At 42.7% G+C, this 23,342-nt stretch overlaps 1 protein-coding gene across 3 annotated transcripts in view; it reads left to right on the forward strand.

Moving 5' to 3' along the window:
- ABL2 (ABL proto-oncogene 2, non-receptor tyrosine kinase) overlaps window positions 1-23,342 on the forward strand; it is a 44,635-nt gene that overhangs the window by 14,114 nt on the left and 7,179 nt on the right. Inside the window, exons 1-9 of one of the 3 annotated variants that reach the window (XM_030279587.4) lie at window positions 5,692-6,274; window positions 15,637-15,807; window positions 16,489-16,784; window positions 17,330-17,602; window positions 18,339-18,423; window positions 19,884-20,061; window positions 20,638-20,822; window positions 21,113-21,265; window positions 22,100-22,189. In XM_030279587.4, the coding sequence (XP_030135447.4) occupies window positions 6,208-6,274; window positions 15,637-15,807; window positions 16,489-16,784; window positions 17,330-17,602; window positions 18,339-18,423; window positions 19,884-20,061; window positions 20,638-20,822; window positions 21,113-21,265; window positions 22,100-22,189 (1,498 nt within the window). In that variant the 5' untranslated portion in view covers window positions 5,692-6,207. Of the gene's footprint in view, window positions 1-5,691; window positions 6,275-7,765; window positions 12,231-15,636; window positions 15,808-16,488; window positions 16,785-17,329; window positions 17,603-18,338; window positions 18,424-19,883; window positions 20,062-20,637; window positions 20,823-21,112; window positions 21,266-22,099; window positions 22,190-23,342 lie in introns of those variants that run through there. The other 2 variants (XM_012575417.5, XM_030279586.4) reach the window with 2 other exon arrangements.

The raw sequence follows: 23,342 nt of genomic DNA on the forward strand, positions 1-23,342 counted from the left end.
TCTGCCTGCAATATTCACAATACATAATTTCTAAAAGATTGACCAGGATTTTTTTAAATAAGAGGAGTAGTTTTGGGGTTTATTTTGTTGTTTTGGTTTTTGTTTGGTTTTTGTGTGGTTTTTGTTTGGTTGGTTTTGTTTTTTCCCAATCATAGGGAGGAGTTACAAGTTGATCTAGGAAATACCTGATCTTGAAGTAAAGTTTTACAGAATATAGCCTACTTGTATCCTGGTCATCTGAATGGCAATGTGATAAGGCTGAATGGATGGAAACTTGTCAAAAGACACCAATATTTGTGCCTAAAGAGTCTAATTCTGCTGATGAATCTGTTAGTATAGTTTTGTAGTAATTAGGAATGAAGTTCTTACACTGGTCATCTTTCACTGCATTTTCATTAGACCCAATTCAGATGTGGAAGTTTTCCTGAACAGCCCCGTTTGACGTTGCTGGGAAGAGGACACAACATCCCAGATTAGTCAGTCCTTCTGAGGGCTGATTCCACTTGCTGTATTTGCTCACAACTATTTGATGTTTGCCATTACTCAGTCTCTGGCGTCAGAACACAAGGTGTGACCCTGTATGTTTAAGTCACTGATCTTTTTAGAGGGAAAAAAAATTCAAAATCTTGCTCTATGCAGGTCCCTGCTGGATGTTCTCCAGGCTCTCATTTTTTGTATATCAGTCATTGATTTGGGTGCTGTTCAGAGGCTTTCCCTTTTTGGGGCACTATTCATGATGAAAGCATGACCTTAAGGGGTGTTGGTCCCACAGCCTCTGCTGATGCATTGTGCTGGAACTTCAGCATCCTTGCTGGAGGAATTTAGTGTGCTGGGTGCTTCCAATTTTCAGCTCTTGGGTCAGTTTTTCAGGGACTGATACAGGCTTTTAAAAAATTTAACATGGTTACGCATGTGTGGTTTATTTTAGACTTGGAGACTTAGCTCTTAAAGCAATAACAAGTCCATATTTCTTTGCCTCACTGTTTTTTGACAATTTTGGCATTTGCTCAGCTCTATAACCTGTCCAGGTTACTTCTAAGCAGCAGCAGCTCTGTTATATTGACTTTTAAGTGCTTAAAGTAGCTTGAAAATAATGAGAAGACAGTTTCTGGCAGTGATGTAGATGAACAGGAAACATGTCATTAATTCTAAAGACCCTTCAAATAACTTTGAAATATTAATTAGTTTCTGATTCTGTGAAGTGCTTCTAAGCTGAAAACCCATTTTAAACCTGAAGCACAGCAGAGCTCAGTCAGGAGTTAACAGGATCTGCCTCTGGATGCTCCATGGCTTGCCAAGGAGCAGCTCCTGGGCTGAGGCATGTCTTGGAGTTTGCCTCAAGGGTACTTTTTCCAAAGAAATTTGCAAGTTAAGTAATGCATCAGAGCAGGTTGGCATTCCAAAAGAGAAATTCCCTGAAAGGCAGGTTAAGTGGCACCTCCAGAAGCTGGCAGTGACTGACTGTGCTGTAGTAAATAAGGGGTGTTCATAAGGTTGGGATAGAGAAGCCCTTGGCAGGAAACAGGGTCTGCATGGGATGGTAAATATTCTGCTTTCTGACTACTGTACTGAGGAGAGCTATGATCATTTAAATATCTTCAAAATTCAGGATTGCCATAGGTAACTGCTGTTAATAGTAGAAATGAAACTGAAAGATCTCTCAAGCTGCCAAAAGCTTTGGAGTGGCTTTGATTTCCAGTACCTGGACAAAAGACAGAAGACAGGACCCCTTTGCTGTAAAAGGCTGAGCCAGAGTGAGTAAAAGTTCACCATGAGTTTTGGTTGCTTGAGTAGCTGATTTGGAGTAGGTTTGTACTTTGAGAGGCTCAAGAGAGACTGTTTTGAGAGGAGCATATGGAGGACTGCCTGTTGTCTTGGGATTTCCGACTTCTAGACAGCACCTGGTGTACTGGTAGAGCCCAGTAGAGAGCCCTGATCCCAAAGGAAGCACTTTGTGTGGCTGGTTCCTGCAGGGATACAATACAGCCCTGTGTAATCCAAGCAGTCAGCTGTCTGACAGCCAATACAGGCCAGCAACAACTGGGAATGTTTTTCTGTGGAGTGGGAGGAAGAAGGAATGAGGTGGAACTTTGTCGAATTAGAAAAAAGAAAATATCTTAATTGAACAAGGGAAAGGGACCTTTCTTGGCCTTTCAAACTAGAAGATGTTAGGATGCTGCAAGTTGGCACAGCCACACTTTGGTCTCAATTTCAGTTCAAAATGGACATTTTATAAAACAACACTCCCAAATGAAGCAGTCTTAGGTAGTTCCCTGGGGCCAGCTGTATGGCACAAATGGCAAAAGTCTTGCCATGAAACCAAATGTAGCAGTGTCCTTTTGTCAGAGGCTTTTATTGGCTCTGTGGAAAAGTATCTTACTATGGCCAGTAAAATCCACCCAAAATGATGATGTGGATGGATGCAGTTTAGGAACTAACCAGTGCTTTCCAGAGTAAGAGGAAATGAACTGCTGAGTGAACCACAATGTTACACCTCCCACTGGGAATTTCCAGCCCTTTCCCTCTTCCTTCCTCCCTCTGAATATACATAGTAAATACACTAAATTAAGCACTGGGGGAGGTGGCACCCAAAGGCAGGAGCTGTAGCAGAGGCTGAGTGGCCCCAGTTAAAAGTAGCTGACAATACCATGACCAATCCTGGGTGCATCCCAGTCATACCACCCGTCCTGGCAGCAGGGGAGATGTCTCAGACAGCTATGCTGGTATTGAGTGGGAGGAAAGCTCCTTAAATAACCACCAGTGACTCCTATTCCCTCAGTGTGTCAACACAAAATTGTTGTTTTATTCTCTGAACAGGAAAAATTAGTCAAGTAACTGTGTGGCAAGCAAGTGACAGAAATTAAATAATGTTTTTTTGCTTTTTCTAGTTGCTGGATCTGTTTTAGCACACAACAGATACTTTCCTTGTCATTTTGCATTTCTATTCAAAAACCTCCAAACAGTGGTTGAAAAACCAGAGCAGAAGAGGAATAGATTTTGCTAAAATCAGGGGAGTAGGTTCTCTGGAACCTCATCACTGACTGCTTTATCTAGGTTTTGCGTTTGAAGTGTCTGAATTTTGAAGGGGTAAGGCAGCATTGGTCCCTTCCCCATCATTGTTAATCTTTGCATGTGGTTAAATTACAGTTCATAATCCATTTGTGAAAAGCCTTACTCTTAATATACCTTACACTGTCTGCCTCTTCTTATGCCAGGTGAATAGCAAATGATGATGTGGTGCCAAATCAATAAAATATGATTTAATTTAATTAGTATTGTTGCACAGCCCATTACAATCCTAGATAATTCCAAACAACTGTTTTCGTCTTTCATATTTCCCCAGCACAAGGAGGGGATGTTGGCAGTGGTACAGAAAAACAAACCATTAGTATTCAGGTTAGCATTGTAAATTGGCAACAGATTCTCAGCTCTTTTGGGGATTTGTCTTTTGACAAATTGTTAGCTAAATCTGAAATTGTAGCTACCTCCCTTAGGATGTTTGTTTGTCTGTAGACCAAATTCTGTCCTTGCTAGTCTGATCTTGCTAGCCAAATTGAAGGTTAATCTAAGTATTTTCCATGCAATTTCAGCTTTTTGAAATGGCAATCATGAACCTAGGCAAAAGATGTGGCATAATGTGTCTGGGGAATTAAGTCACTCATTTCCACACTGTTGTACTTTGTTTGCTTTTCTTTACTGCTCTGAAAACAAATTTGTAGAAAAAACATAACCTGCAGGATGGTTTTCCTCTGTTAGCATCCAGGGACAGTCAAGTTTTCCTCCTCCTGGATTATTTCTCCCTAGAGCAAATGATGCTTTCTTTAACCAGTCTTCTAGTTTAGCAGTCTTCTAGTTTCCTTTGCAAGGTAATTGTTATATTTTTTAAGTGCTCCTCATGTTAGGATAGCAATATCTGCTGACTTAACCAGACCAAACACTACTAACCACTGCTTGTAGTATATTACTTGTCAGAAGGCCTTATTTTTTTAGTGAATGAAATGAAGAAACTCTCAAACAGGAATAAAGTCTTTTACTCAGCTTTCTAACTTTCCTTAAATTCAATGTTTGTTGTTTATTTTTTAATTAAAAGCAGCTATGATAAATGATGTGAGGAAGAAAGCAAATGGCAAGGGCTAAACTTGCTTGCAGGAGGTTGAAGAAGCAGAACAGGATTCAGTGTGATCATGTAGAAGGCGGGACACAGAGGAAAAGGGTTCTGCCTTTGCATGAGGTATTAAGTTCTGAGCTTCCCCTGTAACAACAGAAATAAATTTCTGAGCTATAATAATGACAAACATTTAGAATCATAGTCTCTCTATAGCCTGGAGGAGAGGTGGCTGAGGTAGAACGAGAGAAAGGCTTATAAAAATTACAAGTAGCAGAGAAAGCACTGGTACAGGTACTCATCATTTGGGATTTGCCTTGTAGAGACTGAAATTAGGAGATGTCCTGAGCAGTCAGAGCCTGTTCTTTGTTCTACAAGGTGCTGTGAGCTCTTGGTACTGTGGCAGCAAAATTTTGTTTATGTGTGAGGTTAGTTTGAAATACTTCACACAGCAACTGGACAAAATAAGGCCTGTCAGGAAGTTTGACTGCAGCAACACAAGCTCTGGCTCAGAAACACCTCAAGTACAACATGTTGGAGGCTTAGAAAGTATTCTGGAATAATATGATTGCCCTTTTGCCAGGCAGGATGCTGGGCTGTAAGTGACCCTGGACAGTGGTTGTTGTGTGCCTGAAGAATCCCAGTTGTCAGCTGGCTGACTTGCTTTTGACATTTTTAAGTGTTCTGCTAAAAATGAGGAACAGGACTTGTTTTCCTATCATGCTTCCTTTAAACATTCTATAGTTTTGATGTTAACAGTACAGTGCTGTACTCCCTAAAATATAATCCACAACTTTGCTGTAGATGTAAAGCATCTTTAGTAGCAGACAGATAGAATGTATGTTTGTATCTCAACTGCATAAAATTCCATCAAGTTTAATACATTGGCTAGTCTTACCTCTCTTGAAGTAATTAAAAAAAATTGTTTCCTCTTTTATTTGGTCTTAAACTGTCTGACCCGCTGAATAATATCCATTACAAACATATTAAATTATATAAACATTTTCAATCCAGCTCCACTTAACTTATGCACAATTTTGTCTATTCACTTGCTGTTATCTTTCTTTGTAATAAAAATGGTTTCATTTCTACATCAGCAAGTCAAACCTTTTGTAGTTTTAAGTACTTTTCGGAGTACTGAACCTGCTTGGTCTTACAGTGGCTTCTTTTCCTTCAAAGCTGTATTAATTCTGCCATAACCCAGGAAGGATTTTCCAAAGACATGATTTCAGTGAGTACATTCTCGACTTACTACTGAATTCTGATGTATGAGGCCCAAACGCTGCAGTTAGATTTGGAAAAGCAAATGTGGTGACACAGCCTGAAACTACAAAGCTGTGGCAGCGCTGGGCTTGGAATTCTCCCTCTGGAGAGGCTGGGCTTGGAATTCTCCCTCTGGAGAGGCTGGGCTCATGTTACCCTGGTCCCTGAGCAGCTGCTGGGCTGGTGCTGGTGAATGGAGCCCCTTGTCTGCTCGGTGGAGCCAATGACAAGTGTCTGGCTTTCACCAACGGGAAGCGGTTCCGCAGCCGGAGCTAAGTTTAGTGCCATGGATTTGTTCCTCTGACTTGACATTCCCGCTGCCCCCCCCAGAGGAAATCAGCCCAGAGGGCTGAGAAGGAGCAGGACAACTCAACCTCCCTCAGCCAGGGCTCAGTTGGATGTCAGGGGCTTTCCACCGTAGGAGTTTTCCCTGGTTCTGAACTTCGCAACACGGCATGCAATTTTTTGGCAAGTATTCACGCTAAGGCTCGGCTTTTCTTGGAGGAAAGAAAGCACTTGTTTGTTTTCTAAGACAAATATATTTCAAAGAAGGCAAGATCACAAGGGTATTTTAGTCAAATGAAGTAAATATTCTAAAAAGGAACCCCCTTCTTTGTTCAAGAGAAGAAAATGGCTGTGGACGATGATTTGAACAGCATATTGGTTGCTGACAAATGAGGTTGAGAGTTTTGTGATTTATTTTTAGCTGGAGATTTTTTTTTAAAGCAGAAGTACTGTGTAGCCTTGGCAGTTGCTGCATATTCAGTGTGGGTGGATGGAACTGAGAAATTGCATCTGTGCTAACAAGCGTTTTGGGATTCCATTAAAAAATTAAACTCATGTACTGGAAACTGAAGCTGTACCAGCTCACCTGGGGAGCTCTGCCCTCTGAATATCCTCCACAAGGTAAGCAGTGCTGCCTGTCCAAGGCACTTGCAAAAATACTTGGGCCTCAAGATGTGACATCAACTCAGATTTCAGCCTTTAGATTGACATTTTCTTTCTTCCTGAGATTACAAGTCAGTGAGTTCATCTCTACCCTCTCCTTCCAATTTTTCCCTCTAACTAAAAAGGCTAAAAATAAATTTCAAAAAGGCAGCTGAGAAACAGTTTAATGTGGTCATTGAGCCAAGTGCTGAGTCTAAGGAGAGTACCTAATACTGTAAGGTTTCTAATAAGATGTAATTATGTCACTGAGAAAGCAGCTTGGACATTTATATCATGTTAGCTCAAAGGTCTGATCAGTTAGTGCTCTACAGCTGCAAAATAAACCTCTCTGCAGCTAGACTTTGTGAGTGTGGGTATTTCTGGTTTCTTCAGAGATCGGCTGAGCTGTGATTGCTCAAGTAGCCTTTTTGCAGAAGAGCTCTCACTTCAAGTGTTTGTGTTACACTGTGAGTAAATAAGTACCCATTTGATTTGCTTAGAAGTAGATAATATCTGGCTTTGATGTGGCCAGTACTAGCAACTCCCCAGGAATTCTGTTGCAGTGAAGTGTAATCCCCATTAAGCAACTTCTCTCCCAAGGTACTGATTTTAATAAGTGCAAAACGACTTGCTGTAAGCTGTCGTGTGTTTGGCCATCCCACCTTTCCTGGAGCAGGACTGGGTGACCTAATCCTCCTCACCCTTCACACTGGAGAGGTTTACTGGAACTTGCCAGGACAGAGGAAGAATGTCAAACACACTTTTGATCTACAGTTTCCCAGTTACCTTTGAAATCTGTGTCCCTTCATAGCACTCCTTCCCCTAAAGCTGACATTGTGGGAATAGTTGCTGTCTGCTGTGGGCAGCATTCAGAGGAAGAGAGACTGGAGCTTCAGTACTCAATGGAAGGAGGTATGTGATACAGAGCATTTACACTTGCTGGTCTCTGCTTGTTTCTAAACTCTTGCAGTTGCAAAGCTGACTGGCTCTATAGGAGCTGAGCAAATCTTTGGGAATTAAGGGAACAAACACTTGGATACAGTATTCAGGATTTTGCAAAAGGGTTACATTTGTAGATTTTTCTTCTAAGAACCTCTTTGTATTTAATTTTAATTACATTAAAATCTCTCTTCAGAAAAGGAAAAGATTTTTTCCTTATCTGCTGTGCTGTTGGGTTTTGGTTCCTCACCCAGAGGCCCATTTAAAGAAGTCAGGTTTGAACTGTGTCTGGTCTGGTGCTTCTGACCATTCCCAGTACCTGTGCCAAGATACATCTGTTGTACCTTCTAACAGCTGTTAGGCCCAGCTCTCTTGTGCTCACATGGGTACCTCACCCTAAAGGGCTTTTTAAATGCTTCTAAACCCCTGCATCATTTTGCTGGCTGCACTTACAAGAATTGCTTTCCTGACAGAAATCTGTGAAAATGTTAGAGGTGACGAGAGCCAGAATCTACTTCAAAATTCTCTCTTAAAACAGCAGAGCTACCAAATGCTTCTGTAGCTGGTTCAGTCACAGCCTATACTTTGATCTATGAAGAAATTTATGCATCTTGGTTTCAAGGAATGAAGACTTTCAAATAAAGGCTTGTGAGTTTAAGCTTGATTTGCTTCATACTGGATTCTGCAACAAAAAGCTACTTCACCAGAAATTAGTTGAGGAAGAAATAAGAAAGCACTGCATTATGTTGATAATGGGAGAAATGTGTCAGTGGCATCTAAGCAAAGAAATGGGCTGAGGGACACCTTTGATTGCATTAATAACAAAGGGAGGGGATAACTGATACCAGGGACACAGAAGACAGGTAGTTTGTCTAAAATCTTAACGCAGCTAACCCCTTGTAATGTTCAGGTAGATAGACAATGTCTTGAATTCTTTATACATTGGTGGAACTAAATCAATTGAGATCGATATCTCTCTCTCTCCTTTTACCAATTAGATTCAGTAACACCAATTCCCAATACCTTGTTTTCCCGTGGATTTTTGTATTAAGCTAGCCAGGAAGCCCCTCTTCTAGGCAAAGACCCACCACTTTAACCCCTGTTTCATATCAGCACTTCATTATGTTGCAAAATTAATCTTATTGCAAGAGGTGAAGCATATAGAGACCTCTTTCTCCATGTATTTCTCACCTGAAACCAAAGACCACTTTTATCTATGTCAGATATATTTTGATAATTGAGGTATGACAGTGCTGCCAACTTGAAATGCTTCTTTTTATATCATGTGAGCTGTTCATGATGCAATTTTGTCACTGACTCTGAAATCTCCTCCCTTTCTGTCTCTCCCAGCCTGGTACCATAAATAGAAACCTACTCCTTGCCCATCCCAAGTTCTTGGCTTGGAGCTGTATTTCTTGGCTTTCCTCAGTGGGTTGTTTACAATACTTAAACCTTGCCCCACTCTGTGGGAGGCCCAAGGACTAACTATGGGCCTGTGCTTGGCTCTAGCAAACCACATTATTAAGAGTCTGGTTGCTTGCAGGAGAGGAACACCTAGGAATGGCATTTAGTTAGTGCCTACATTTTACCAAGGCCATATGTGAGCTGTCTGACCCCTTCAAACTGGTGTTTTGCACGGCCACAAAGATGTCTGCAGAAAGACTAGGTGGTCCATTTAGGTAAAGGCTGCAGTCTGTTATAGGGTAAAGGAAGTTCATAGGTCTGCTTCAATACTACCACATTATTAGACAGCAGAAACTTGGCCTGTGCAGTGCTGGTTGCTTTTCAGTATGTAAGCTTGTCTTGAGTATTTTTGGTTAGCAGGAAGCACTGAGACTTGGCTTCAGAAACAAAGCTGCTGTAGAACTTGATACTGTTCCAATCATGTCAGCAAAATAGGAAACCCACTTGCTGCTGTGTTATCTGTTTTGTTTCCTTGTATTCATTAAGGCAGAAATCCTCCCACTAAGAAGCCAGTTAAAGATCTGAAGGTCCAGTGGTGTAATGGGATGTATATTTTGAAGGTGCAGTGGAAAATACCAATTATACCAGCACTCATTAGGTACCTGATGTCCTGCTTTCTGTGAGTTGATGGCCAGTGCCTGTTCTTTGATAGTCTTAAAAGCAGGCAAATAAAATGAGTCTGTCTGAAAAACAGCATCATAGCTAATTTATTGGTGTTTAGTTCAAGGACTCAAGAGTGAAAATAAAATATGTGGCATATGCAGGGATCTTGGTGGCTTTGCGTTTGTGTTGTCCCTATGTGAAAAAAATACACACAAGTCTACACCCTGTGGGTTTTGTTGTATAATATATCAGATTAAGACTGTATGCAATCACCAGTATTTACCCTATAAAACTCCTTGTCTCTCTCCTTCCATTGACAAACCAGTCACTTTGGCCTATGGCAAACAACACCAAATCAATTTCAGGGCTGTATTTTCATTAATACATTCTTTTCTTTGATTAAGAGACATTGAAATTCAGTGTATAGCAAGTTTTTTAGAAGCTCCCTGAACTATACATTACAAAGTAGCATAGTCAGCAAGATTTCCTTTAATTCAACTTTTCCCTACTGCTGGAAGAACTAGAAAAATGCTTCTAAATGGATGACTTAAGTTGTACAGGAAGGGTAGCTACTCTCAGGAAACAGCTTTGAAGGGCACCACAGGGAATAGGGTAAAGAGCTGGGAAGAACTGCAGTGCCTGAAAGGTGGATTCTTCCACTGAGGAAGTTGAATATACCAGAATTAAGATTTTATGTCATGCACTTACTGTGAAGAGCACAGGAACAGGATGCAGATGTGGTGGATGCAGGTGTCAAAGTGATGGCCTGTTGTGTAAAATGTCTATCTAAGAAAGTCAGTTTTAAGAGAGAGAATGCCTATTTAGAAGGCAGAAGGATGCTTGATTTTATTCTGGCTGGGTGCATTTGACAGGACCCTATGAACTGCTGTGTACTCTGTGTCCTTTCTACTGGAGAACACCTTCAGGAGGGTGCCTGGAAAGAGTGTAGGCACAAAGTTACTCTGCTGCAGGAGACTTAGAGAAAAATGTTTCTCACCAGTAATGTCAGTGCTGGCAACTACATGATTCCCATTGGGAGCTCTTAACACACCAGCCAGCCATTAGGCTTTGGCTACAGACCTTCTGACAGAGGCTAAAATTGATAGGGTAAGTAGGGATATGTGCAAAATACATTATTAATCCAACTTAACTTCCTGCTAATCCTTCTTTGTTCAAAATACCAATTACTCATCCCTTGTACTTTAACTAAGAAGTAAATGTGTTATTTTAGCTAAGGTTAGTGACTGTCACAGCTGAGACTAATCTAGCCACAAATCCATACATAGCTTGCCCTTTCCTGGTCCCATTTTAGGTGAGGGTGGTTGTCACAGAGCTCATCCATGTTTTTCTGAAGCTGTGCTGGCTTTCTCCACAAATTCTGATTATTCTTTGTGTATTAACAGATATACTAAGCTGAGTACAAATGCCAGTGTAATTCAGAGTACTTGGAGCAAATGCAAGCTGAGAGAACAGTGAACTGCAAGAAGCAAAACAAAGAGGAACAGAGAGAAAGCCTAGGAGCTCTTAAGTAAAGGTGTCTCAACCTCTGACCCCTGGGTAGCATGCTGCAGGATTCACTGAGCTTGGTTTTGGAAGAGGAAGAAACTAGGTCACCCCCTTGTCAGAACTTCAGGAACAGCAGTATTCAGGTGTCCTAAGTTAATTCTTTGCCTAGTTAAGTTTTCCACAAATAAACAGGTGTTGGTTGCAGGGAAGATGACTCTTGTCAGAATCAATGTGAGAAAGGCAACTCCTCATCATCACAGCATCTCCACAGTTCTATATACTCTTTTTCTACATTCACAGCCTTACAAAACACAGACATTTAGAATAAGCCTGCTTGCTTACCTTTAGTCTGGTTTGAATCATCATCACACGGTGCAGCTGCCCCTCTCACAGAATGGTGAAGGTCACAGATCATGGAAGTGCTGTTTTCTTGCCTCACTGGACTGCAGCAAGTCCTCCCCCCCTACAAAAGCCTAAACGACAGATTTCCCTTTCCCTGCTCCCTTTTATACCCCTCTGCAGACCCACTACCCTCGGGTGTGAGACTGCCATGGGGAATGCTGGTTTGTTAACCCTTCCATGGCCACCTGGCAGGAGGAGCCTGTCCTGCCACAGGGCATCTCTACTAGAAAACCAGAGGTTTTAAAGAATTCATCAACAAATCTGGGGGTTTTGAGAGGTAATTTGTTGGAGCCCTTGTGGAAACTGTCCCAAGTGTTATTAAATCAACAAATGTGCAGCTCAGACTGGGTGCACTGTCCTGGCCTTGCTCTCTGTGTCTGAGTTCCTGACACATCCAAGAGCATTCATGTGCTCAGTGTTTGTACCTCTCCAAGATGTGGATTTTCACCAGCATCCTTTCCTGTTGATTCCCCTAAGTAGTGCTCCAGCAGTGGTATGTGGAGTGGAAAAGTGAATCAATCTGGGCGGTCCCCTTAATGGGTGATCTGTTTTGTAATTTGTGCAAAGGAATTTCTCCAAGGAAACTGTTTGCTTTCTTCCCAAACACTTTGTTACCTAACTCGTAGTGGAACAAAACTCTGTCTCTCCAGCTCATCTCAAAGTTGTTTCAACTTGCAGTGCAGTCCCCACATCCTCTGTGTGTTCAGCAGTCCCTGGAAAGCTCCACCCTCCCATCCAGTTAATAACCAGTTAGCCCAGGGCCTGATTTTCCCAGTCTCTGCTCTGCCAGCCCGGCAGCGCTTCCTTTCCCCTTGGCCCCGGCCTTGTGAGCAGCGGCTGCTGTGTGTGGAGCCCTTGTGCTCAGCCCAGGACTTGTGGTGCCAAGCAGCCTCCTTGCTCTCTGGGAAGCACGGCATGAGTGTGGGGACAGTCCTCTTCCAGTCCAGCAGCTATGGCAAGGAGGGCAGGCTGCTCTGCTGCCTCGGCGAGGGTGGCTCCGAGCCCAGCATGAGCTTCACAGGTAGGATGCTCGGGGGTGTAATCCTGTCCTGTCCCTTTCCTGTGTTTTTCCAAGTGCTTCAAGGAGGATGAGCTCCTTTCAAGTCTGTCTTTGTCTTATAGTATAAGGGCCAGCCACAGGCAGGTGTAAGACTGCTAGCTTTTATTGGGATTTTAGGATTAGTGAAATGCTTATTTTCTACGAGCAGTTAACACAGTATTTCAGAAATAGAGACCACTTCAGTACTTAATGTAACTCTGAAATTTAAAATTTAGCATATTCTACCTCCTGCTCTGAGACCAAAGAGATTGGTAATTGGAGTGTTTGCAGCAAGGGTGGGGGACAAAACACCCCTTACATGGTGGCTGGATAGGAAAGCTTTCATATCCGGAGAGAAGCAAATTGTATTGTGGGAATAAAGAAAAGGAAGGAGATGGATGAAGCATAACCTCCTTGTGTGACTGTGTATTACTTGTTCACTAAGTGATGATGTAAGTTTTCCATTGCATAGGAAATTAAAGTGATAATATAAGATTTATGGTTAGCCTTGAAAAGGAGCTGATATAAAATGGAATTTCCCAGCTCATTTCCTGACTTTTGGTGTGGACTGAGCTCACAAACTGTTCAGCTGGAGGGGCACCATTGGTGACATGCTTTTGTTATCTCTGTGATGATCATATTTCACTTCTATGATGGGTGGTGTACGTCCCACACTGTATGGGCTGTCATGGAAGAAATACTTCTGTATCCTGGTAAAAACTGCTTTAGATGTTGGGTAACCTTTACAGTTATTTAAGCATTCAAGTCACTTCAACATGAAAGTAAAGGAAGTTAGTGAGACGTGAACTCTTAAAAGCATTTGATTTTTAGGTAAGCACTGTAACTAAGTGATTGAAGCTTCTCATCAAACATTAACTTCTGCTGGCTTTTTTGTACATCAAGTGGGTGATGAGAACCTGTGCCAGCCTCCCAGGCATTCCCAAGAAAGTGCTAGGAGTCCCACATCTGCTTTGGCTCCCCACTGCCAGTCCAGCACAGCCCCACACGTTTCTATGTGGGCAGAACTCTTGGTGCTGAACAGAACCTGGCATTTCTGCTGGCTTCACCTTGCCTGCAGCAGCTCTGGAGCTGGGCTGGCTGGCCCTGGGCTGCTTCAGGCTATCCATGGCTGCATGGATAAATACTCAACTTTGTGCTGTCTGTGGAGCAGGGCTTGGTTGCTCAGTGTGTGAGCTTTTCTGGCTGGAGAAAGAAACTTAAAGGATTCTTTGGCTTAGAATAAATGTTATCGTTTTATTTAAAGCCTTTCAGTGGTTGGCAGATACACAATTGAAAGTAAGAAGGTAATTAACACTGTTAAGGGATTTTGGAGCTGAAAAGTTGGGTATTTTTTGGAAACTGCCTACTTTTGTGTTTGCTCTCTAGCAGAGATGTGTAAGTCAGGGTTCTCATACAGCACATTTGACTTTGTTAAAAGCATTGAAACACTCATAACAAAAATCACTGTAGGAGCATAAAGAATATATGATGTAATTAAATATGGGTTTTTTTACACCATAAAGAGAGCTGGATTTAGGAACTGGTGTTCTTTCGTGGAGCTTAGTATGCACACATCCAGCCCCAAGAAAATAGAGTGGGATGTTGGCAGCTGTGCTGTAATGTAGGTGGCTGAGCATTGGGATTTCTTATTTTCCATGATAGCTTCCAGTCCGATGGGTTAATATCTTGTAAAACTAATTGCAGTTGAGAGTTAGGAATAAGAAATATATGTAAATATTGCATCTGCAGGCAGTGCAATCAAGGAACTGACATTTTGGTGCCTTAGTCTGTAGTCTCTTCTTTTTGTGCTAGGAGAACCTTGACAGAAGGCTACTTTTAGCTTATTAAGTAATTGCAAGATGAACAGGTTATGCAAGCAATAGAATTCTGAATAATTACCAGAAATGCAGTCAAAAGCCACTTAGCTACATTTAAAATCGAAACAGAACAAACCTCAACCACTTACACAATACAGTTTAAAAATTGCATTACAGGCTGGAAACCCCCCTTAGTCCTCGTTTTCCAGGCTTGAGCTCTGTCCTGTGACACAGATTTGGCATATTACTGTGCCTGTTACATGGCACAGGCTTTTTCCTGATTTGTATCTCACTGGGTTCCAAATTTTCCTGTCCTGTGCTGCATTTGAGCTCTTTTTTCCTTTTTCAAGTGCCTTATAGACCTGAGTGTAAATCTCAGGGGCCTGTGGAGAAGGGGGTGGGTGTAGCTACACACATGTTCTCTGTCAGTGTCTGCTTAAAAACATCCCGAGCCTGACTTCTCAGCCCATCAGAAATGGGCCAGACCAATGACTGTAAAGCAAAGAAAGCCTCAGATTTTTTTAGAAAGAACTTGTTATGTTTAGTGCATTAAATCAAATCTCTTTGCAGTATACATTTCTCTTAAGTTCAACTAGAGAATTCAGAAATAGATATTGGGACAGGGGCTTAGATCTGTGCCAACAGAGAAAAAGTATATAACTTTAATAAGTATATAACTTTACACCTCCATATGTTTTTGTTCCCTTGAGCAGCCCTCATCTATGAAACCACACTATCACTCTTTCTTGTCTTAATATTGACATTTACTCTACTACATGTTCCTGGAAAACCTATCCATGAGTTTGAAAGCCAGTGACGGTCTTGACATAGCACTAGCATGAAGTGTTCAGAGTTTTGCTTCTTAATACAGTTCTTCCTTAAACCCTGTGGATTTAGATTAGTTTTAATCATCACAAGAATTGTAGGGACTTTTTTCTTTTATTGCTAAAAGATGTCTGATTTCTCCCCCCACTCCCTTGTAGTCACAAGTTTGCATCAGTTGTCCATTGAAACAGCAAAACAGAAGTGCTGCTGCTAAATACCCAGCATCACCTGTACTGCCTTCTGTCCCTGCTCCTGTCAGTCTTCCACCTCTGTTTACAGAGTCTTGAAATGTGTTGCAGACCTCTGTCATTCATGTTAATACTGAACCTGTTACTATCCCAACTTATACATGTGATTTGTGTCATAATTCAGTCTTACCTGTATTTGTCATGTTGGTTTCATGTCCAGGCTGTGTCCACCACGGAAACAATAAGGACAAAACATAACATTTTGTGATTGAAATATTTCCTCCACTACTTAATGTAATTTTAAAAAGTGCTTTTAATTGTGCACCTATTTTTAATCCATGAAGGCTTAAATAATCTTGAATAGAGATGTAGATAAATAAAAAGTATATATAGCAAATATTAAATATAAATTTTATATACATGGCTTATAGCAGCTAAATCACCTTCTCCAGAAGTTGGACTCGATGATCCTTGTGGGTCCCTTCCACCTCAGGACATTCCCTGCTTTCATGATGAGAGGTGTACACAAAGTGATTGCCTGTCCTGTCCTTTCCTCAGAGGCCCTGCACCGCCCCTACGGCTGCGACGTCGAGCCCCAGGCACTGAACGAAGCCATCAGATGGAGCTCCAAGGAGAACCTGCTTGGAGCCACTGAGAGCGATCCCAATCTCTTTGTTGCACTTTACGATTTTGTAGCGAGTGGTGACAACACACTCAGCATCACCAAAGGTAAGACTGGGAGTGCAGAGCAGCTGTGGGCTTGAAACTTAGCAACAGGAATCAGGAAATGGAATCCCTGCCTGGATAGGAATGGGAATAGTGCATTTAGAGAAGGTGATTCCCTGCAGCAGTGGTGGGAAGCAGACAGCTCGTCCCTCGTGGTGCTGGAGGGACACCTGCTGGGCAGTTCTGCTGGGACAGGCACAGTCCAGCCCACTCCTGTGCCAGGCTCCTCACATCACTGGCCCTACAGTGGGATACCTGCTGGAGGAAGGGCAGAGGGAAATGGGTACATCACAGATGGTAACAGAACTCGGCAATTTCATCTGGGGGCAGAATCAAGACTCAAGCTTGCACAGACACTTTTTGATTCTGGTCAGTACATGGTCAGTTAAATCACATGTAATTTAAAGCTTCAAGAAAAAAAACCTCATTCCTCCAAGAAAATAAAGTCTTACTAGTCTAAGAAGCTGGAGTACAAGAAGCTTTTTGAGTTCATCTCAGTGAACAGTATCTCAGGTATTCTGTCTGGGCCTTTGCTTCATGAATACTTTATATGTAGCGGTTCAATTATAAGATGATTTCTTGTGTTAAACTACAAACCCAGGCTCAACCGATGCTGAGTTTCTCCCTCAAGAAGGTACAACAGCTTGCACTGTGCTTATTTTGTGTTTTTCATTCTGGTCACAGGTGAGAAGTTGCGAGTCCTGGGTTACAACCAGAATGGTGAATGGAGTGAGGTACGTTCGAAGAATGGGCAGGGCTGGGTACCAAGCAACTACATCACTCCAGTGAACAGCCTGGAGAAGCACTCGTGGTACCACGGGCCGGTGTCCCGCAGTGCAGCAGAGTATCTGCTCAGCAGCCTCATCAATGGCAGCTTCCTGGTGCGGGAGAGCGAGAGCAGCCCAGGGCAGCTGTCCATCTCGCTCAGGTACGAAGGACGTGTTTACCACTACAGGATCAACACCACCTCGGATGGCAAGGTAAGCACCTCTGGACAATGCTGTGGGGAGAGGAGGGGAAGATATCACCTTGCAGAATCCCAAGTTGCAGATCCAGTATTAATATAAAAGAACAAGTGTGCCAAGGGTTTGATGGTGACTCTGCAAACAGCACTTTGGAAGAAGTGCAGACACTTCTTGTCTGAGCTGAAAGTAGCTGGGTAGCAAGGCAGCTGTGGCTGGAGGTGGGGGTAGCCTTCCACTGATCCTCGTAGAAGCAGCAGAGCTTTGGTAAATCAGCATTTTTAACCAAGATTAAGTAGTGGCATGTTGTGTTGAGAGACCTAAGAATTCCAGTTTCTAGTCCTGTAAAGCATGAGATGGGAAACAGCATAGCTCTTAAGTGATGGCTTATATGTAGTTGCCTTCTGCAGGTAAAAATCCCACAGACTAATAGTTATTTGCCCAACAGGCAAATATTTTACAGTCCTGGTTTTCAGGTTTTTAAAAAATTAGAATGTTTTCCAACGTTACTGAAAACTTCCAGCTGCCTTCATTTAAGCAGATTCCTGTTTCTTGCTTACCAGGTCTATGTGACAGCAGAAAGCCGTTTCAGCACCCTGGCAGAGCTGGTGCACCATCACTCGACGGTGGCAGATGGCCTGGTGACAACTCTGCATTACCCAGCACCCAAGTGCAATAAGCCCACCGTGTATGGAGTGTCCCCCATCCATGACAAGTGGGAGATGGAGCGCACCGACATCACCATGAAGCACAAGCTCGGGGGAGGGCAGTACGGAGAGGTCTACGTGGGGGTCTGGAAGAAATACAATCTCACAGTGGCTGTGAAAACGTTAAAGGTGAGTTTTCAGATTCCAGGCACTGTTCATTTGGTCACTGTTTATGACATGAGTAAGGAGATTGTAATGTTCTCAACTGCACCTTGTCATACAAACATCAGAAAATGGAGTGTGCTGATCTGCATAAAATCCATGCTTGGGAGTAGCTTTGCAAATCAAACTCGCCCTATCAAACTTACACCAGTGCACGTGGCTTAGAAACAAATAGGAATTTTGGCCCAGCAGGAACTGCGTGTCCAGGTCAGACCAATAGAAATTGTTACAAACTCAACTTCCATTCCTCCAGAGGAGCTGTGGAGGCTTTAAGAAATTAGAGATGTAGAAAATACCTTCTATAAGCTGTCCTCCACTCCTGAAAAAATTCAGCTTCTCCATTTCTCTTCCTTTTCAAAACCTTGTTTGTTTCAACATTAACAACTGTAATTCTAAGTGGCCCCTGAATAAGTTAAGTTTTATAGCTATACAGTGGAGCTAAGTCAGTGATCCTGAGAGTCTTCCTCTCACCAGCCACAACAGCTACCAAATGAGCAAGCCTGGCCCTGCCAGGGTACTGCAGATGGGTCTGCAGGACAGCCAGGCAGCTGTTCAGGGCTGTTACAGTTTGCTTTGGTAAAATCCAAAATGGCAGAATGGAGACAAAGATGCCATCATTTATATTCAACCAGGATGTGTGGTGTTACGCAGACCTTGGTCATGAAGATAAATGTTCCCTTCTTTTGCCTCTCTGTCTGTCTAGGAAGATACCATGGAGGTGGAAGAGTTCTTGAAAGAAGCTGCTGTGATGAAGGAGATCAAGCATCCAAATCTAGTGCAGTTGTTAGGTGAGTGAAGTGCTTTGCTGTTTGTGTTCTTAGTCTTCATTTTGGCAGAAACTTGCCTGGTTTAAATGCAGTGGCAGCTTTTCTGTATTTATATAACTTTATGAATCAGGTCAGGTTATGGGGTGGTATTTTTGACAGCTTTATGTAATACTGGAGCTAAGAGACGCTAATTTTAAATAAAACATCAAATACAGTCACTTGCATTAGTAGACAACTTTGCTGTTGAGGCATGACTATTACATAAAAGTTTGCAATATCATCCTCCTGCTGGTTTGTGTCCTTGGCCTTAAACATGCTCCAGGGTTCAGTGATCAGGTTCAGATTCCTTCTCTGCTCTGTTAAATCAGATTTACAAAATCATTTTCTGTGGCTTATTTTTCTGAGAGAACAGGAAAAAATTGTAAGAAAATTCAAAGTGAAATGAAAAATTCTGGAAAAAAGGAAAAAGGACTGGAAAAAATCCACAGGCTTTACATCGTGACTCTGCCCTGTTGTCTCACTGGCAGATGCATGATATGATGATCATTATTAAATACTTTGCATAGCTGTTAAATCTACATGCACAAAGATTCTTGAGGAAACACCCTAAACCTTTACTAGTGTTTAATTGCCTCTGGATTTCTGGCACTTTCAGAAGGAGAGCTGTCAAGCCAAGCCTAGGATGAAAGGAGAAATGTGAAGAATGTGGAGGTTTTTACTAACGGCAACTGTTCTGTACCCATTTTTTAAAAAGGGCACAGATGAAGTGTGTGCCAGCCCTGTCTGGTTCCAGGAGCAGCCACTCAGAGTTTTGTCATCGGAGAGCTGCATTTTTGCTCTTTCTGATGCACAGTGCTTCACTCCTGAATGTGTAAAGAGCTGCAGGGGGGATCCCAGAGCTGTGACAAGAGTATCCTGTTGCCCTCCTCCTCCGCCTTGACATACTTTGTACACTGACTGTAGCAAGGAGTCATCCCTGGAATGTGTGAGAATGCTGCTCTAGGAGCAGGTCCCACCGTGCTGATTCCTTACCCAGCACATGGGAGTGCTTCACATTACTCTGTAGTGACATTTCAGTCTGGAAATCTTGCCAGCTGACAGGTACCTACTTCCAGTTGGCCACTCTTCAGCTTTATGAAGGCAGAAGGGGGAAGAAAAGCAAACTGTGTGTTCATAATTCTCCTTTTTCGTTCTGCAACCTTTCAAAGAACAGAACTACTGCTTCATGAATATTAGATAGAAATAGTGGTGCTTTTATAGACATGTTTTTCTCTCTCCATAAAGTGCATGGAGAGAAAAGCAGACAGAAGCCCTGAGTTTGGGCTGCACTGACCTGGGTCTTGTACATGGAAGTCTTCACTTTCCCAGAAGAGCACTCAGTGGTACAAAATGCAATGGTACAAAAATCAGTGGCTGTTAAATCAGGAAGAGTGGTGAGAAAGGGAAGCTTTATTCACATGCTGCCTGCTCCTCCCTGGCAGGTGTGTGCACCTTGGAGCCCCCATTTTACATTGTGACAGAGTACATGCCCTACGGGAACCTGCTGGACTACCTGCGCGAGTGCAACCGCGAGGAGGTCAGCGCTGTCGTGCTGCTCTACATGGCCACCCAGATCTCCTCTGCCATGGAGTACCTGGAGAAGAAGAACTTCATCCACAGGTGGGTGAAGTCATGTTGAGCTGGTACAGTTTCAGATTGCAGTGATAAACAGGCCACCAGAATGATGGGCTGGGAATTCCAGCTTTTGGGGAGGTTTCTTTCATGGTTGGGATTCACACTGGCTTATCCATTGGCTGTGTTGGCTTCAGTACTGTCTTGCAATAGCTTCTCCCCAGGACTTTCATGGCAATCTTGTGCCCAACGGCCAGCAACACCTGCGTGCAGACAGTGCCCATCCAAAGTCCTGTTTAAATGCAGAAAAAGCCATCCAATAAGTCTGTTATCAGTGTGTGATGAGCTGCTAATCCCATCCTATCCTCAGGAAACATAAATTTGGCACTGTATCAGACACCATTACTGAAAACTTATTAGAATTTAAAAATTTAATCCTAATCCAGATTTACCTCATTGCTCCTAAGAATAAGTCAACTCAGTTTCTGACATTGTTCAGGGCAAAGCTCACCTTGCTACCTGCTGTATACAGAGAGCATTTCCTGATCCAGGGAAGCAGGGCCCCACAACTGCATTCAGAAGCTCTGCTGCTGCTGCAGTGGTGTCCTTTGTTTCTTTGTGCAGGGACCTGGCAGCACGGAACTGCTTAGTTGGAGAAAACCACGTGGTGAAGGTGGCTGACTTTGGCTTAAGTCGACTCATGACTGGTGATACCTACACAGCCCATGCTGGGGCCAAGTTCCCAATCAAATGGACAGCTCCTGAGAGCCTGGCCTACAACACCTTTTCAATCAAATCAGATGTGTGGGGTAAGAAAACTCATTTTCAGTGTCCTTTTCTTGTTCATTTTGTTTTTTTCTGCCAGCCCAGACAACAACTTGCTTTCTGGCCTGGGAAAGAAACCCTTGTGAAGATGGTCACATGCCAGGCCAGAACTTCATGAATCAGTAACATTTTTAGCATGTGATGTCTCCACGTAGACTGGCCTGAAATACCTACAAGGAAACTATGCTGCTTCAAGCTGCAGTGAAGGCCACAGCGTAATGAACAACAAAAGGACAGACTTATGACCAGGAATTTCATTTTCTTCCTTTTGCAGCCTTTGGGGTGCTGTTATGGGAAATTGCTACTTATGGGATGTCACCATACCCAGGCATTGACCTCTCTCAGGTGTATGATCTGCTGGAAAAGGGCTATCGGATGGAGCAACCAGAGGGGTGCCCTCCCAAGGTGTATGAACTGATGAGAGCATGTGAGTATCTTCTTTCACTTTTGGGGACAAAGTGTGGGAAGGTGGGAGGGCTCTGTAATTAACAGCAATACCTGATCCTCAGCATGCCAAAGTTAGGGTGGGCTTCACTTATGAAACAAAGAAGGTGGGGAATGATGAAGGATATTGCTGCTTAAAAAAACCTTAAGGAAACTGACAAAAGCCCAAAAGCTGGGAATTCATATAATCATAATGCAAAACAAGCAGAATGCCAGTCACTTTAATCACTTTCCAGACCTTGTGGTGATACCAGCAGACAATGCTTTCAAAATGCATTCTTCTAGTGCAGATTTCTATCTATAGAAATTACACTTTTCATCATGATACTCTTCTGTAACTTCCCAAGCTCCATCTAGGATCAAGGCAATCCCCTCCTCTTTCCCCCAGGGGCTCCACACATCCTTTTGGAAGGGTCTGGCTGAAATTCAGTATTAAGAGCATGGGAGCAGGATGGTGCCTGAAGCTTTACACACTCAGTTATCTGTGACCAGATAGATGTGTTCAGTCCAAGCAGCCAGGGTAGCAAATACAGAATTGTCCTTTGCCCAAACAATTTAGAAAGGGGGATAGGGAGATCAGAATAACCTGCAGAGTTGGCAGAGAGCTGGGATTTCTAGAATTGGTTCCTCCTTCTCATGATTTTTTTGTGAGGACACAGTAGGGTACTAACTGCTGCCATGAGTCAGTACCTGTGAATGACTCTAAAGCCTGTTTAACAGTAGGTCAGAGTCTGATCCTTTCTGTCTGCTTGGACAGAAGAAAAATTCATCTCCCTGTTTTAGGCATTGAGTCTTACTCTGCTTTCTGACATTGCAGGCTGGAAGTGGAACCCACCAGACCGACCTTCCTTTGCTGAGACCCACCAGGCTTTTGAAACCATGTTCCACGACTCGAGCATCTCGGAGGGTGAGAGCTGCTGTTGTTTTATTCCTGAAACAGCACTGGGGTTATCCCTAGAGTGCTGTGTCTCATGGATGGGCCCTTAAGGCTCATCTGCTGGCAGTGGGGTTGAAATGGGAGCTTCATCTTTTATTCTTTTACCAATAATTGGCATAAATGCGTTTTCTTACTTGTTTCACAAATACTGAATAAATTTCAGACACGTTCCAGTGCAAGGAACAGTGTCATTTCATTTGAGCAATAAATGCCAAAGAGCTGATTTAAAGAATATTGTCTGCTCTGTCAGAGGAAATCTCTTGTTTTCCAGGCTGAAGAGTGAGGAATAGTAAGCGATGGACAGAGAGAAAGATGCATGCCTATCACAGTCCCTTGCTGACTGCAGTAATTAGGTCATGAAATATTATTCTACCAGCCTCCACTTCTAACAAAGTGTGCTTTAATCTCTGGATTTCTGCTTAGCTACTTCTAGGAGCAAATCTGTGCAGCTCAAGTCTGAAATATAATCTACCAGGAGGTAAATAGTGGTGAGGAATGTGATACTATTCAGCAGACGAGCAGAAATGTCAGAGCATTCTGCTCAATTTTAAAATTAAATATGCAACTGATCCATCAACTTCTCTTCTTCAGAGAAGACACACCAAATGGAATTTTACCAATGAGGATCTATAATAGACACATCCAGTGGCACACAAATGCCAAGATGGGTGTGACCAGAAGGGTTTTTTCTGTTTTTTTTTTTTTTTTTTCTTTTTGTTGACCTATTGTTGGCATGTAATCGTCATTTCTTCATCTGGGGGGATGCAGTGCTTTGCCTCAAGAAAAGCAACATAGACCCAGATTCCAGGGAGGATACAACTTTGGGGTGCATCAGTAGGAGGCACCTTGATTGAAAACAGGCAAATGCATCCAGTGCTGCCTTTAGCTCTTGAGCAGCCTTTAATAGACCCTTTGTACAGATCCTACCACTACTTTTTTTCCTTTTGGCTGAATTTATAAAGATGTAAATGAGTTTGAAATGGTTAGGAAAAACATCTGACCCTGAATACCTCTAGACTTGAACAAAGATTAAATCCATAAATTATGTATTTCTCAGTCATGGATCTCTTCCTGCCAGTCTGTGTTTCCAGGAAAGACTCAGTTTTGGGTTTTTTTTCCCCTC

This window comes from Taeniopygia guttata, chromosome 8, assembly GCF_048771995.1.
Source record: "Taeniopygia guttata chromosome 8, bTaeGut7.mat, whole genome shotgun sequence".
Lineage (NCBI taxonomy): Eukaryota > Metazoa > Chordata > Aves > Passeriformes > Estrildidae > Taeniopygia > Taeniopygia guttata.